The sequence below is a fragment of the Chlorocebus sabaeus genome, chromosome 27 (assembly GCF_047675955.1).
Source record: "Chlorocebus sabaeus isolate Y175 chromosome 27, mChlSab1.0.hap1, whole genome shotgun sequence".
NCBI classification, from domain to species: domain Eukaryota; kingdom Metazoa; phylum Chordata; class Mammalia; order Primates; family Cercopithecidae; genus Chlorocebus; species Chlorocebus sabaeus.
Window position 1 is genome coordinate 10,857,074 of NC_132930.1, and position 16,711 is coordinate 10,873,784.

General features: G+C 37.3%; 1 protein-coding gene across 2 annotated transcripts in view; it reads left to right on the plus strand.

Annotated features, from left to right (window-relative positions):
- Window positions 1-16,711, plus strand: part of PDS5A (PDS5 cohesin associated factor A) — a 167,873-nt gene that overhangs the window by 61,506 nt on the left and 89,656 nt on the right. For both annotated transcript variants that reach the window (XM_008017599.3, XM_038008616.2), the window contains exons 7-12: window positions 236-316; window positions 3,473-3,613; window positions 7,171-7,286; window positions 10,151-10,245; window positions 11,894-12,039; window positions 16,065-16,216. In XM_008017599.3, the coding sequence (XP_008015790.1) occupies window positions 236-316; window positions 3,473-3,613; window positions 7,171-7,286; window positions 10,151-10,245; window positions 11,894-12,039; window positions 16,065-16,216 (731 nt within the window). The remainder of the gene's footprint in view (window positions 1-235; window positions 317-3,472; window positions 3,614-7,170; window positions 7,287-10,150; window positions 10,246-11,893; window positions 12,040-16,064; window positions 16,217-16,711) is intronic.

Here is a 16,711-nt window from a genome sequence, read left to right on the forward strand (position 1 = left end):
TTTAGTTTTTGATTAATAAATGAGTTTGATTTGCAACGTCTGCATTTAAGACCACTTGACTAGAGGATATTTGCAAAACCTTGAAGAGAATTCAGTTATTTTTATTTTTGCTTCGTATTTTAGTGAAGAAAAATTCGTATTTTGTTACAGATTTGAAGACTACAGTATTCTAGTGTTGCTATCTCATAAATTAACAAATTCATTTGTAACTTTCCATGTTTTTATTATTTTTCAGAACTTAAATAAACAGTCCTTTGACCTTGCAAAAGTGCTATTGAAAAGAACAGTCCAGACTATTGAGGCATGCATTGCTAATGTATGTATTTCTTTCTGTGTTCATTCTGTATTTTGTAATTCTTAATCCTTTGTACTAATTTATTAGAACCTCTTACGTAGAAGTTTATTTAGCTTATAAATGTAGAAGAACTTATGTCCAAATGTGACCAAGGTTAGAGAAATGCAGCATTAGCTTCATGACGTTTTTAAAGGGTGGATGTTACTATAAGAAAAGTTGTCTGCAACTCCCATCCCCTTATCTACATTTGTATTTATATTTATTTCATTGTCTCCCAGATATGCTGATCTCTTTCATTTTTTCTCTGCATCTTTATCCTTGGGTCTCTGTGTCTCTATATATTTTCTTCTTTGTGTCTTTTGGGTCATTCTTCTGAAGTCCTCTAATGTTTCTTCCTTTTTTTTTTTTTTTTTTTTTTAAAGATTACAGAGATTTATTTAGAAAATTGGTTGTTTTGGCTGTTGTTTTTGGCAAACATTTAAATACTTTGAGTAATGAAAGATTGTGATATTTGCTATATAGTAATAGTTTTAAAAAACTGTACTGAGGAATTTGTTGCTGGGTTTTTTTGTTTTTACTAAAAAAGTTAATAATTTGGGAAAAAAGTTTGCAATTTCACTACCTTATAACAACTAATTCCATTGTATATTGGCTCATATTTATAACTATTTTCCCACATACTTTATGAAAAAAAATTTTTTTTTTTTTGAGACGGAGTCTTTCTCTGTCCCCGAGGCCGGAGTACAGTTGTGCAATCTTGGCTCATTGCAAGCTCCGCCTCCCGGGTTCACACCATTCTCCTGCCTCAGCCTCCCGAGTAGCTGGGACTACAGGCTCTCGCCACCATGCTTGGCTAATTTTTTGTATTTTTAGTAGAGACAGGGTTTCACCGTGTTAGCCAGGGTGGTCTCGATCTCCTGACCCTGTGATCTACCCTCCTCAGCCTCCCAAAGTGCTGAGATTACAGGTATGAGCCACTGCACCCGGCTAGTTTATGTAAAATTTTTATTGACTTACTTGTATTTACATATTTTGACATTCTTTTTAAATATATAAGAATGACTAGAAATGTTTCTTGATATGTATTTCCTTATTGTCATAGATTTAGGTCTTTTCAGTGTTTCTTTCCTTTCCTAATCATCTTTGTGAATCTTAACATTTGTGTGTTGTTGAATTATTTTCCATGGATAAAAATACAAAGAGGCTTTTAATTTAAATGTTATCCTATTAATATTGCTTGGATTGCTAAATTAATATTTAAACAGATTAAACAATAATGGTACTAAAGAAGTGTCTGTCTTCAGCCTTGAATACATTTCTCAATTCTCAGAAATAACCATCCCCAGTAGTTTTTCTTATATCCTTTCAGAAGTAGTATTCTATGCTTTTTTGTGTGTGTGTATGCATATATTTTGATAAAACTGTCTTCTTCATTATTTTCAACATCTGCATAGTAAATATGAATTTTTTGGTATTATTCTTATGCAATGGGAATGATTTTTTTTTCCTTTTTTTTGGAGATGGAATCTCACCTTGTTGACCAGGCTGGAGTGCAGTGGTGCAGTTTCAGCTCACTGCAACCTCTGCCTCCCAGGCTCAAGTGATTCTCCTGCTTCAGCCTTCTGAGTGGCTGGACTGCAGGCGTGTGCCACCACACCCTGCTAATTTTTATATTTTTAGTAGAGATGGTGTTTCACCATGTTGGCCAGGCTGGTCTTGAACTCCTGACCTCAGGTAATCTGCCTGCCTCGGCCTCCCAAAGTACTGTGATTACAGGTGTGAGCCACTGTGCCTGGCCAATAATGAGCATTTTCTAACTCTTAATTTATGCTGCTTTTCAAATTATGTTACTACCAGAAATGTATGCTTGTTTCAGTTGCGTACAATTGCCCCTGAGACATTTTAAAAATTGAATTCTTCTGCATTTGTGGCGGTCGTGGTGTGCAATGCTGGTATCTTTTAATCTGTGTTCTTGGCCTTGTATACTCTTTATTTCCATCTAGCATTAAAAAAAAAAATCAGTTAGCTTTTGTATTACCAACTTTTTGTTCTTTTTGTCATGCGAGCCAAAACATATTTGACTTTCTCTGAGTATTAAAAGAACCAACCCAACAACAACAACAAATCCTTCCCCTTTAAATACTCTTTATTACTAAACTCATGGGAACATTATTCTGATTTTTTCTTTTTTTTTTTTGAAACAGGGTCTTGTTCTGTCCCCCATGCAGGAGGAGTACAGTGATGTGATCACAACTCACTGCAACCTCGACTTCCTAGGGCTTAAATGATCCCACCTGCCATGGCCTCCTGAGTAGCTGGGGCTATAGGCATGCACCATCACGCCCAGATAATTTTTTAATTTTTGTAGAGTCAAGGGTCTCACTGTGTTGCCCAGGCTGGTCTCCAACTCCTGGGCTCAAGATTGTCATGCCTTGGCTTCCCAAAAGTACTGGGATTATAGGCGTGTGCCACTGTACCTTTGATTTTTTAAAAAATCAAAGGTTGAGGCCAGGCTCAGTGGCTCACACCTGTAATCCCAGTACTTTGGGAGGCCAAGGCTTGTGGATCACCTGAGGTATGGAGTTTGAGACCAGCCTGGCTGACATGGGGAATCCTTGTCTCTACTAAAAATACGAAAATTAGCCGGCCATGGTGGCGGGTTCCTGGGGCTGAAGCAGGAGAATTGCTTGAATCTCGGAGGTGGAAGTTGCAGTGAGCCGAGATCACGCCACTGTATTCCAGCCTGGGCGACACAGCCAGACTCCATCTCAAAAAAAGAAAAAAAAAAAAATCAAAGATTGAGACTTTGTAATATTTCTCTGCTACAAGGAAATTTTTCTAAAATCCTTTGTAATGAACTACACAAACGGTCTAAATTGTTTTAATGAAAACAAAGATTCCTAGAAAAGTCCTTATTTGAAATATACCCAACAAACCAATTTTGTGTTTTGCTTTTCTCCTTGTAACATTCATGATTTGATATTATTAGGAAATTATTTCTTCCGCTGTTTAGATGATTGTCCTATTGTATATTAGTAATCACACATGTATTTGTATCACCTCCTTCAATTGTATGTGTAAAACCTAATTATATAGTTTATAAAAATGTTTATAAAAATGTATCCATGTTTTTAAGTGAACTGGATGTTTTATTTTTGTTTTTAATATCTCTTACAGTTTTTCAATCAAGTCCTAGTGCTGGGAAGATCATCAGTAAGTGATTTGTCAGAACATGTATTTGATCTGATTCAGGAACTTTTTGCTATAGATCCTCATTTATTATTATCCGTCATGCCACAGCTTGAATTCAAACTAAAGGTAAGATTGACCAATTTTCTTTTCTATTTTGTTTTTCATGTTTTTCTTATTTCTAGAGCAAGTACAATGTAAAATTGACCAATTTTCTTGCCCTTTAAACTTTCCAGGAAAAATGTATACCGCATAATTTTTCGGTAACTGTAGAAGAATAAAGTATGACTTCAATTTATCTTTTTCTTTGTTTTTTTTGGACGGAGTTTTGCTGTTGTTGCTCAGGCTGAAGTGCAGTGGCGCAATCTTGGCTCACTGCAACCTTCGCCTCCTGGATTCAAGCGATTCTTCTGCCTCAGCCTCCCGAGTAGCTGGGACTGTAGGCGCACACCACCATACCCATATAATTTTTATATTTTTAGTAGAGACGGGGATTTGTCATGTTGGCCAGGCTGGTCTCAATCTCTTGACCTTGTTATCTGCCCACCTCGGCTGCCCAAAGTGCTGGGATTACAGGCATGAGTCACCATGCCTGGCCACAAAATTATGATACTTCTAATTTTTAAATATCTCCTGATAATCACAGTGACACAAGCAATAGATAGGAAAAATGGTATTATCTTAGAATTTTTTTTTTTTTTTTTTTTTGAGACGGAGTCTCGCTCTGTCGCCCAGGCTGTAGTACAGTGGCACGATCTCAGCTCACTGCAAGCTCCGCTTCCCAGGTTCACGCCATTCTTCCACCTCAGTCTCCAGAGTAGCTGGGACTATAGGTGCCTGCCACCGTGCCCGGCTAATTTCTTTTTTTTTGTATTTTTAGTAGAAACGGGGTTTCACCTTATTAGCCAGGATGGTCTCGATCTCCTGACTTCATGATCCGTCCTCCTCGGCCTCCCAAAGTGCTGGGATTACAGGCTTGAGCCACCGCTCCCGGCCTATCTTAGAAATTTATAGTACACGTTGGTATTAAATGGTATCCATTATTAGATAGATATGTTTTAGAACATCCAAAGATTTTAAATGGAATCCTAATATGGTATTGCTTACAATTTTATGACCTTTTCATGGTACAGATTAAGGACAGAAATTTGACTGTCCTAAAAATAGTGTATCTATTTTTTATAGACAACTGAGCAAGTAATTTGTAATTCTTGCTCATTTGATATTTGTAAAAGTTTAATACTGCCTTGAAGTCTTGGGCTCAAGTGATCCTCTTGTCTCAGTCTCTTGAGGAGCTGGGACTATAGGTATACCTCACCATTCGTGGTTATATATATATATATTTTTTTTTTTTTTTGGTTGAGAGGGGTTCTCAATATGTTGCCTAGCTGGTCTCAAATTCCTGGCCTAATGCGATTCTCCTGTCTTGGCCTCAGATTACTGAGAAGGCATGAGCCACTGAGTCTGGTCAAGGAATGTATTTTGACTTTTACAAATAGCAGAGGGGCGAGTTTTCGGTTAGTTTTACTTCTGTGGTTAATAGATGTTAAATGTCACCTCGTTTGAAATAATCACCGATCTACTAAAATAGTTACTTGCTATTAGAATAAAATTACCATATATTATTTCATATTTAAGGGGCAGATTACTTTTTCTTTAAGAAATAAATCATATTGGCTAGTAAATTGAACTTATTAGAAGGTTGTGCTACTCTGCATTATTGTCACCTTGCTTGAGAAAAATTTTGTCAAGGAAAATCAATCTGGGCCAAGTGCTGTAGCTCATACCTGTGTAATCCCAGCACTTTGGGAGGTGGAGGCAGGCAGATCTCTTGAGCCCAGGAGTCTGAGACCAGCTTGAGCAACATGGTGACACCCCATCTCTACAAAAAATACAGAAATTAGCCAAGGATAATGGCACACACCCATAGTCCCAGCTACTCAGGAGGCTGAGGTGGGAGGATGGCTTGAGCCTGGAAGGTGGAGGTTATAGTGGACTGAGGTTGCTCCACTGTACTCCAGCCTGGGTGATAGAGCCAGACCCAGACCTTGTCTCACAAAAAAAAGAGAAAGAAAATCAGGCCAGGTGTGGTACCTCATGTCCATATAATCCCAGCATTATGGGAGGCTGAGATGGGAGGCTTGCCTGAGGCCAGGAGTTCAAGACCAACCTTGTCAACGTGGTAAGATTCTGTCTCTATAGAAAAATAAAAAATTAGCCAGGTGTGGTGATGCACACCTGTATGTCCAGCTACTCAGGAGGCCAAGGTCGGAGAATCACTTGAGCCCAGGAGTTCAAGGCTGCAGTGAGCCATGATCATGCCAGTGTACTCTAGCCTGGGCAACAGAACAAGACTCTACTTCTTTTTTTAAAAAAAATCATTTTTGTCATTTGTAATTAAAATAGTTAATACTTGATGTAATTTTCATTTTTACATTGGTTAAGTGTGCCTGTTTTACACACAAAACCCCTGTTCTTGAGCGTTAAAACATTCATAAGGAAAATATTTTATCCTGTTGTCTTTATTTTTCTATTTTTACTTCTCTTTTGCCAAAAATATTTTGTTTATTGGATATCTGGTATTGCTTTAGCCACATATTGTATGTGAACACCTAAAAAAAAAAATTAGCAGTTGCTTTTAGATGTTGTGTTTATTTTCCTAGCGAATATGATTTTTGAAAAGTTTCACACAACATATGGTTTCAGAATAACTTATTTTACATTAAAGCATGGCATCACCACTGAAACTGAAACAGAATTTTTATCGCATATACTGTTTCAGGATAAGAAAATAAGAGACTCTTACTAGAAAACAATGAAGTTTTGCCTTTTTATAGTATTTAAGTTGACCTTCAGATCGTCTTTTTGATTCTTGGGCTGCTATTAAAATGAGTTTCCACGAATCATGAAATTCTGTAGTATCGTATTCACCAGTCAGTAGGGGATTCTTCATTAAAACTTTGTATATCGGCCAGGCGCGGTGGTTCATTCCCATAATCCCAGCACTTTGGGAGACTGAGGTGGGTGGGTCACGAGTTCAGGAGTTCGAGACCAGCCTGGCCAAGATGGTGAAACCCCATCTCTAAAATGTGAAAATTAGCCGGGCGCAGTGATGGATGCCTGTAATCCCAGCTATTCGAGAGGCTGAGGCAGGAGAATCTCTTGAATCTGGGAGGCAGAGGTTGCAGTGAGCTGAGATCGCGCCACTGCACTCTAGCTTGGAAGACAGAGCAAGACTCCTCAAAAAAAAAAAAAACTTTGTATATCAAAACTTGAATTGATGTGTATTTATGTTGGAATGTAAATTGCAGATTTCGTATAAAGTAAGTTTATTAGGGTGGTAACTGTAGCTTTGTCCTTCATAGACGTTTTTATAGGGTTCGTAATGTTAGAAGTGAATTATATGTCTGTATTTACAATGTCCATAACCAGTGTATAGAATGCAATTAATCAGTGAAGTAGACATAAATTAGCAGTTGGGAAGGTGTGAAATAAGAGCAAAAACCCAGATGATCTAACATGAAATCAAATCAATTTCTGCATAGTAAATGAGGACATATGATATTTTAAACTTCTCACAGTTATAAGCAGAAATATGAAATTGTATCTTCTTGAGAATGTTTCAAGATATTTTCTGTAATCTGATGAATAAAGCGCAGGCTTCACTTTCTGTTTTCCCTTCTTAGAGCAATGATGGAGAAGAGCGATTAGCTGTTGTTCGACTTCTAGCTAAATTGTTTGGCTCCAAAGATTCCGATTTGGCAACACAGAATCGTCCTCTTTGGCAATGTTTTCTTGGACGGTAAGAGAACATATAATTCTGATGTTTATATTTTGGAAAATAGTCAGTAGGGTGCAGTCCACTTGATTAAAACTATACATATCAGAACTTTCTTTGATAGATGTTGGTTTCATTGTCATCTGTGTTGCCATCCTTCTTATGGAATAAATTGTAGGAAAAATTTTTTATGGAGAAAGCTTAGTATTTTATCTGTGTAACACTTTTTAACTTCTTGTTAAAATAATGTCATGGCCAGGCCTGGTGGCTCATACCTATAATCCCAGCACTTTGGGAGGCTGAGGTGGGCAAATCACTTGAAGTCAGGAGTTCAGGAAACCAGCCTGACCAACACGGTGTCTCTACTAAAAATACAAAAATTAACCGGGGGTGGTGACCGGCACCTGTAACCACAACTAGTCAAGAGGCTGAAGTGGGAGAATCCTTGAACCCGGGAGGCGGAGGTTGCAGTGAGTTGAGATCGAGCCACTGCATTCCAGCAGTATATTCTAAGTCTTAAGATTTTTAAATCATGAAGCTGAATACATACTGATCCAAATTTAAGAACCTGTGCCATTTGTCAGCCTACCAACTTTTTCATTTACTAGTGCTTGCCTTTTGGGTCTGTAACTTATCTGAACACACTGTATGGTGTTTTTTAAGTAATTTGGTATAACTGTATAATTTTTAAATGGAAAATATTATTGCCCTTAACTCAGATAGTTTTTAATGTTTCTTCTCAAGAGCTTAGAATGACTGAATTCTATTTGGCTTGATAGTAGTGTTGACAAATTTATGAAATTCATTACATTCCTCCTTGCGTTCCATTTACCTGTTTTGCTTTTAAAGCTGATTGGAAAGTAGATATTTACTATTAATATTCTGGAGATGTTTGAGATTCCCCATTATTTAGTTCAACTGATTCAGAAGTTGGTGCCAGAATTTTTCTTGATGTAAATTCACCACAATAGTTCTCATACTAATCCTAGGTTCTGAGAAATCTCTGACAAGGCCAGAACATGCCATTTTGAAGGCCTTATAGGAATAAATACTAAATATTTGAATAGCTAAATGTGACTCCATGAGAATTTTGAATGGTGGGAATGAAGCAACTGCACTTTCAAAGTTGTGGGGGAAGGAATTCCCTATCCCAGGATGGACATCAAATATTTTTTGTAAATAATTTAAGCAAAAATGCAAGGCTTGATTTTTACTTGGGTTACTTACGAAAATGAAATCACCCATAGTAGGTTTCTGACACTCATTATTTTACACTCACTGCTAACTGTAGTGGTGTCTCTGATCCATAGAAACAATTCATAGTCTGCAGTATTATTTTCCATAATTATAACTTATGTATTTTCCATAATTAAGTGTCTTGATACTTTGTAATTACTTGATCATTAATAATGTATAATTTTTCTCTGCCAGCTAGAGAATTATAAATCCTAAATGCAAGATTTTATTAAGACATGAAAATTATATCTGGGTAAGAAAGTAGGAGGCCATAGACATTAAGACATTTATTAAACAACTTTCTTTTACTTGATTATTTCATGAGATCATTTCAAAAATAAAAATATTTCCAGCTATTTCAGGTCACATTATTTATCATTAATCAGCATATTTTAAAAGTTGCCTAATAATCTATTTTAAATTTGAGGGTTCCTTACCTTATCCTTAACATGTGCATTTTTGAGTCTACATATTGTGTTGCGTGTTAATTGAATTCGTACACATACTAGACCTTTAAAAGAGCATTGTAATACAAGGTGGTGCTGGCCAAAAGAAACTTACGTCAGGCAGTGCAACACACATTTTTTTTTTTTTTTTTGAGACGGAGTCTCCCTTTGTCACCCAGGCTGGAGTGCAGTGACGTGATCTCTGTTCACCGTAACCTCTGCCTCCCGGGTTCAAGCAATTCTCCTGCCTCGGCCTCCCAAGTAGCTGGGATTACAGGCACCCGCCACCACGCCTGGGCTAGTAACACATTTTCTGCACTCATCTTTGAACTTCCAGATCTGCCCCTTATATATGGTTTGCTCTCTACCTCAAGTTCCCCAGTGTTTGTCTCATATAAACCTTTTGTCTTGTTTTGTTTTGAGACAGGGTCTATTACCCAGGTTGGAGTGCAGTGGCACAATTATGGCTCACTGCAGCCTCGACCTCCCAGGCTCAAGCAGTCCTTCTACCTCACCCTCCCGAGTAGCCGAGACTACAGGGGAATGCCTCCACGCCCAGCTAATTTTTGTGTTTTTTTGTAGAGACAGGGCTTTGCTATGTTTTCAAGGCTGATCTTGAACTCGTGAGTGCAAGCAGTCCACCCACCTCAGCTTTCTGAGTAGTAGCTGGGACTACAGGGGCATGCCACCATGCCTGCCTAAGTTTTGTATATTTATAGAGACAGGGTTTGCCATGTTTGCAAGGCTGGTCTTAAACTCGTGGGCACAAGCAATCTACCTGTCTCCGCCTCCCAAAGTGCTGTGATTACAGGTGTCAGCCACCGTGCCTGGAATCTCCTATAAACTTATTCTTCAAGAAGATTTTGTGTGTTTTGAATATTTTTACTTTGTAGCATAATATTAAGCTCTCAAATTATAACTCCATAAAGTGTATAGTTTGGTTTGAGGGATGTGTTTGTTTATACTGTTTTTTGTTAGTTTTAGCATGGTAAATAAATTCTCTTTGTGAAAATGTTTTTGTGAAATTGTGTCGTTTCACCTTGTAGTGTACTTTATATTCTTCCTCCAGAATACCTTAGCTCATATAACAAATTATCTAATCAGTAACTATTGTTGTGTATAAGCATTTTCATGTTAGATATACCTGTGATTTGAGAATAATTTTTTTGCCTTACAATTAATGTTTAGTAATCTTTTTCTATGTAGATTTAATGACATTCATGTTCCTGTGAGATTAGAAAGTGTGAAATTTGCCAGTCATTGTTTAATGAATCACCCAGATTTAGCGAAGGATCTCACAGGTAAGTTAGCTGGTTTATTAGAGATATTAGCATAATCATAAAACTGTTTTGTAGATACGGCTTGTGACCTAACTTCACTTTCCAGGTAGATTTTAACTCTAGTATGGTCTCGGGTTTTCATTTGTTGTACACTAAGAAATGATTTCATGTTCATGTAATAAAATTACACTTAAAATCTTTTTATTTATTTGTTTGTTTAAAAGAAAGGCTTTCAGTCCTGGGCTCAAGTGACCTCTCACTTTGGCATCCCGAGTATTACAGGCAGGTGCTACAATGCCCAGCTTAAAATCTTCATATTTTAATCCTTTGAGATTTTTTGAAAATCATAATTTAAGGAAGTAGCGTATTTCTTAAGACATTGGATTTGGGTAGAAATCATTAAGTCTATTTAATTAAATATAGTGGCATTTAATAATAAGTGGGAACACGATTATCTTCTGCACTAGACTAGAATTTTTCATTCTTTTGAATCTAGAGCATTTAAATCTGCCTGTTTGGTAGCAGCACATAAGTGGTTTTATCAACAGGCTGTTATTTACCAAAAAGAACAGGGGAAACATTTTTTTTGTTTAGATTTAGTTTGTATTATAAATTATTTAAGAATTTTTAAAGAGATTATAAAGTAGTCTGGATTTTATAGTGTGTAATTTGTAGGTATATACCTATCAGTTAAATTGCCATAAGCATTTTCACTGTTTTTCTTTTAAGCCTTTTAATTTGTAACTGAAATTCAAACTGACATAGATCAGATACTGCATTGTGAATTGACTTTTCCAGGATAACTGATGAAAATACATTATTAAAATGTAACTATAGGCGTGGTGGCTCACGGGTGTAATCCCCTGCACATTGGGAGGCCAAGGCAGGTATATCACTTGAGGCCAGGAGATCAAGACCAGCCTGGCCAACATGGTGAAACCCCATCTCTACTAAAAATACAAAAATTAGCCAGGCATGGTGGCAGATACCTGTAAGCTACTCGGAGGCTGAGGTACGAAAATTGCTTGAACCTGGGCAGCAGAGGTTGCAGTGCACCGAGATCACTCTATTGCACTCCAGCCTGGGTGACAGAGTAAGACTGTTTCAAAAAAAAAAAAAAAAAGAAGAAGATGTAACTATGAAGTATTTTATTTTATTTTATTTATTTTTTGATACAGGGCCTCACTCTGTTACGCAGGCTGGAGTGCAGTGGCTCGATATTGGCTCACTGCAGCCTTGATCACTGGGCTGAAGTGATCCTCCCTCCTTAGCCCCCCAAGTAGCTGGCACTGCAGGGCCAGGCCACTACACTTCTGGCTAATGAGTTTTTTTATTTGGTAATTTTCATATAGATGGGGTTTTGCCATGTTGCATAAGCTGGTATGAACTCTTGAGCTTGTGTGACCTGCCTGCCTCAGCCTCCCTAAGTGCTGGTATTACAGTTGTGGGCCACTACACCTGGCCAACTTTGGAGTTTTAAGTGCAGTTTTGTGATTACAGTAGAGTACTGCTGCTGTAAAAATAACATGATTTAATTTCATTTCATATTTTACAAACTTTGCTTTAGTATGGACAAAAACTTAACGTATTTCTGTTCTTTTTTTGCCATTCCAAATCATGACAAATTACACAGCTAACATTTAGCCTAAGTTTTTTTCTCTTATTACAGAATATTTAAAGGTTAGATCACATGATCCAGAAGAAGCTATTCGTCATGATGTCATTGTTACTATAATAACAGCTGCCAAGAGGGACCTGGCCCTAGTAAATGATCAGCTGCTTGGATTTGTAAGGGAAAGAACACTGGATAAACGGGTAAAATCTGAGGCATTTTATTCTTCTGTAATTTACTGTTTAAATTGCTAAATACAATTGGGTATCATTTTCTGTTACATTTAATATCTTTCTGTGTGAAAATCAAATTAATAACAATGATAAAGGCTCCTAATTTGTATGTTTCCTGCATATCTTTTAATTATCCTTATGAGTAAATACATGAGATTCTATACTTTTTGAGATCTTAAGCATGGGTTTCTTTTCTAGCATACCTTTATAAGAGAACCACTAAGTTAATCAAAATTTTACCTTTTTATTTACATGATGAGTTTCGAAAGAATAACAATTGATCATATATTCTTATAGTTAACATTTTCACATATGACTTTCTTGTATAACTTAGCTGTGTCTGTCATTCATTGAACTAAAGAAAGTGACTTTAGGAAAGTCACTTTCCTAAGAAAGTGACATTTACATATTGATGTACCAAGCTAAGGACGATAGTGATGGTTACATGTTTAGTTATTTTTCCTGTGATTTTCTCCATTTGATGCAGTTGAAAATATGGATTGCTGGGCGCGGTGGCTCACGCCTGTAATCCCAGCACTTTGGGAGGCCAAAGCGGGTGGATCATGAGGTCAGGAGATCGAGACCATCCTGGCTAACACGGTGAAATCCCGTCTCTACTAAAAATACAAAAAATTAGCCAGGCGTGGTAGCGGGTGCCTGTAGTCCCAGCTGAGGCAGTAGAATGAGGCAGGAGAATGGTGTGAACCTGGGAGGCAGAGCTTGCGGTGAGCCGAGATTGAGGCACTGCACTCCAGCCTGGGCGACAGAACGAGACTCCATCTCAAAAAAAAAAAAGAAAACATGGATTGATAAGGAAAAGGATAAGTAGTGCTAAGAATACAACTAACGAATAGGGTCAGGTATAAACAAGAGACATACCTGTAAGGCAGGCTGATTAGGCCTAACATTTCTAACATGTTTCATGATTGCCTTGCAACATACTATTATTTTATTTGAGGTGTAGTTAAAAATTACTTTCCTCTGCAAATGACTATTATAGTTTCAGTGTAGAAAAATAATTGATTTTGGTTTTAAAATATAGAAGGAGGTATTATTTAAGTTTTTACTTTTAAAATTGTCATAGGAGCCAGATGTTTAAAAAAAGGTGGATACTTTTTAACTTGTTCAACAGTGTTAGTAATTCTAACTTTGAAGATTTTTTTTCCCTTGGCTTTAATTTAAATGAAATTACTCTCCCCCTAGTGGTTATTTGACATTCCTCCCTTCCCCCTTTTAAAAAAGTTTCACTACTATTACAGTTTTTCCATAGTTTCAGAAGGTTGAATAAATGAATCTTCCTAACTGAAACTGTATGATGTGGTAACAGTAACACCTACTGGATATTTTCTGACCCAGATTTTGGTTTAATAAGTTAGATGACCTTTATAGCCTTTCTGGGAAAAAATTATTTTATCTCTGGAAATTTGGGAACAGGATTTCATCTTAAGATTTTATTGCTCGTTTTTTTTTTTATTTCATGTAAGAAATGTCAAAATGCTTTTGCTAATCTGTTATATAGGGACAAAATTTTATTTCATCTAATAAGTGGCCTAAAAAATGAGAAAATGATACAAAACATTTATAAGAAAGTATTGACTTAAATACACCAAAGATAACATACTCCCACCCACCTCTCTTTTTTAGAGGTGACGTGTTGCTATGTTACCCAGGCTGAACTTGAACTCTTGGATTCAAGTGATCCTCTTGCTTCATTCTCCTGAATAGCTGGTACTACAGACACCCACCACCACACTCAGCTGCTTCTGCTGCTGCTTCTGCTTCCTCTTCCTTTTCCTCTTCCTCCTCTTCTTCCTCTTCCTCATCTTCCTCATCCTCCTCCTTTTCCTCCTCCTACTCTTCCTCCTCCTCTTCTTCTTTTAATACACAGATATATTTTTTTACTACTATTTTTCTTACATCTTATGATGATCCTCATTCTGAGTTTTTATGGTCTCCTTTTTCCTATCTCTTCTCTCACAGCCTTTCTTTCCTACCCTATTAAACCTTCCCAACCTCTAAAAGTCCCAAAGAGTCTTCTGCTAACTAGCTAAATCGTTTGCCTTTTAGGCTTGCAAGGTAAGGGTGTTCACTTACGGTGATCACTAAGGTCTTTTTTTTTTTTTTTTTTTTTTTGAGACAGGGTCTCACTTTGTTGCCCTGGCTTGAGTGCAGTGGTGTAATCTCAGCTCACTGCACCCTCCTCTTCCCAGGCTCAAGTGATCCTCCCACCTCAGTCTCCCAAGTAGCTGGCACTACAGGTGTGCGCCACTACTCTTGGCTAATTTTTGTATTTTTTGTAGAGACGGGGTTTCACCATGTTGCCCAAGCTGGTCTCGAACTTCTGGGCTCAAGGGATCTGTACCTGTTTCCACCTCCACCTCCCAAAGTGTTGGGATTACAGACGTTAGCCTGTTCTCTCTTTTGGGAACTCTTTAATTTGATGTTGAAATTCTTGGACTGATAGTTTGATTTTTTTATCTTTGTTGTTTTACTTCATCTCCATTTTTAATTTCCAAAAACTCCTCTCATTATCTAATTTTTCCTTTTTTTTGTCTTTTCTTTTTATTTTTTAAATCATTTTCCTCAGGTTGAATTATTAATTTTTCTAACTTCCTTTCTCCCTGCCTCTTCTCCTTTTTTTCTTCCCTCCTTTCCTTCCTTTTCTTCTTCCTTGCTTTCTTCCCTCCTTTTCTCCCTGCCTCTCTCCCTACCTTCCTTCCTTTCTTCCTCAGAGGAATTGAGTCTTATTTTATGGTGTAAAATCTTATCTCCCTGAGAATATTTGAAAGTGTCTTCTACTGCCTGTATTATCTCTGTTTCTGCTGAGTCCTGTTTTCCTCTTCTGGCCTGTTTGTTTTAGTCCCTCTCGTTTACTGTTGAAAGCGTTCCTCAAAGGTCTGATGATCTTTGAATATTTGGTCAGTTTTTTGTTTTTTGTTTTTTTGTTGTGTCGCCCACGCTGGAGTGCAGTGGTGTAATATTGGCTCACTGCAACCTCTTCCTCTCAGGCTGAAGTGATTTTCCTGCCTCAGCCTCCCAAGTAGCTGGAATTACAGGTGTGTGCCACCGTGCCCAGCTAATTTTTGTGTTTTTAGGAGAGACTGGGTTTCACTATGTTGACCAGGCTGGTCGTGAACTCCTGACCTCAGGTGATCCGCCTGCCTCAGCCTCCCAAAGTGCTAGGATTACAGGTGTGAGCCACCATGCCCACGCTTGGTCAGATTTTTAACTGAATCCCTGCACAGCTGATTGGAAGCTCTGTGTGAGTGGGCAGGTTTTGTCAGCTTGTGAGCGTATTTTTAGATTGACTGGGTAGTCAGCCAGCTCAACTCCTAGATTCAGTACAATTTTAGATTTACTAGGATTTTAGATTCACTGGGTCGTCAGTTCCCCAAGTCCTGAGCTCAAGTGATCCACCTGCCTTGGCCTTCCACAGTGCTGGGATTACAGGCGTGAGCCACCGTGCCTGGCCCAGAATTCTTGATAGTGAACTTTGTTCTTATCCGAAGTTAACATCTAAAGGGATGTAACTGGCAATTAAAACATTCCAGATAATAGGGGTTTTGTTTGCAAGGAAAATTATAATCACCTCTAAAACTTGGTGAATTTTCTTTCAATAGAATCAAATGAAATCTCCCGTAAGATTATTACTGGTTTTCAAGGGAAATAAAAAATCAGTAGCCTGTAGTTCTAGCTACTCGGGATGCTAAGGCAGGAGGATTATTTAGCCCAGGAATTTGAGACAAACCTAGGCAACGTAACGAAACCCCAATTCTTTAAAAAGGAAAAAGTAAATCATTAGCAATATTTGCATTGGAAAATTTCTAAATAGGAACAGATTCAAAATTGTTTGTAAAGCCTTTTATGAAGAGAAATAATGTGCCAGTTTATAAAGGCACACATAAGATTGTACAACCTAATGAACCCAGGCAATCTCTGGAAATTAGTACAGAGTTTTGTTATCTTTCTCATCTAATAAATTTTATGCTTTTTAGTGGCGAGTAAGAAAAGAAGCTATGATGGGTCTGGCTCAGCTTTATAAGAAATATTGTCTTCATGGTGAAGCAGGAAAGGAAGCTGCAGAGAAAGTCAGCTGGATAAAGGACAAACTTTTGCATATTTATTATCAGAACAGCATTGATGACAAGTGAGTTTAATATGTTGGTAGAATGAGTATAAAACTACTTTTTACTTTAAAAATGTCTAATATTTTAGTAATTTCTTATTTTTATGTATTTACTTCATAAATAAAATTAAGTTCAGTCAACTTGATTAGTCATTTATTTCTAAGTTTAGAGATAACTTTACATATTTTTATATACTGTGTTTAAACAAGACTCTGTCCGTGATTATAAGGTAGCCTTTTAATAGTGAAATAGGCATGGACTTTGGAGTTAGAGACCAAATGTTCACTCTGCCCTTTATTAGATGTGTATTCTTACAGAGGTTCGTTAACTTCTTGTGCACTTCAATTTTATATAAAAAGGAAAAATAATAATGCCTTTCCTATAGGATTATCATGTAGATTAAATAAAATAAAGAATATAAAGCATCCTAGCCCAATGTGTGGCAAGAGAGTACTATTCAATTAACTACTAGTTACTTTCCTTTTTACACCACTACCAATAGAGGAATTACTAAG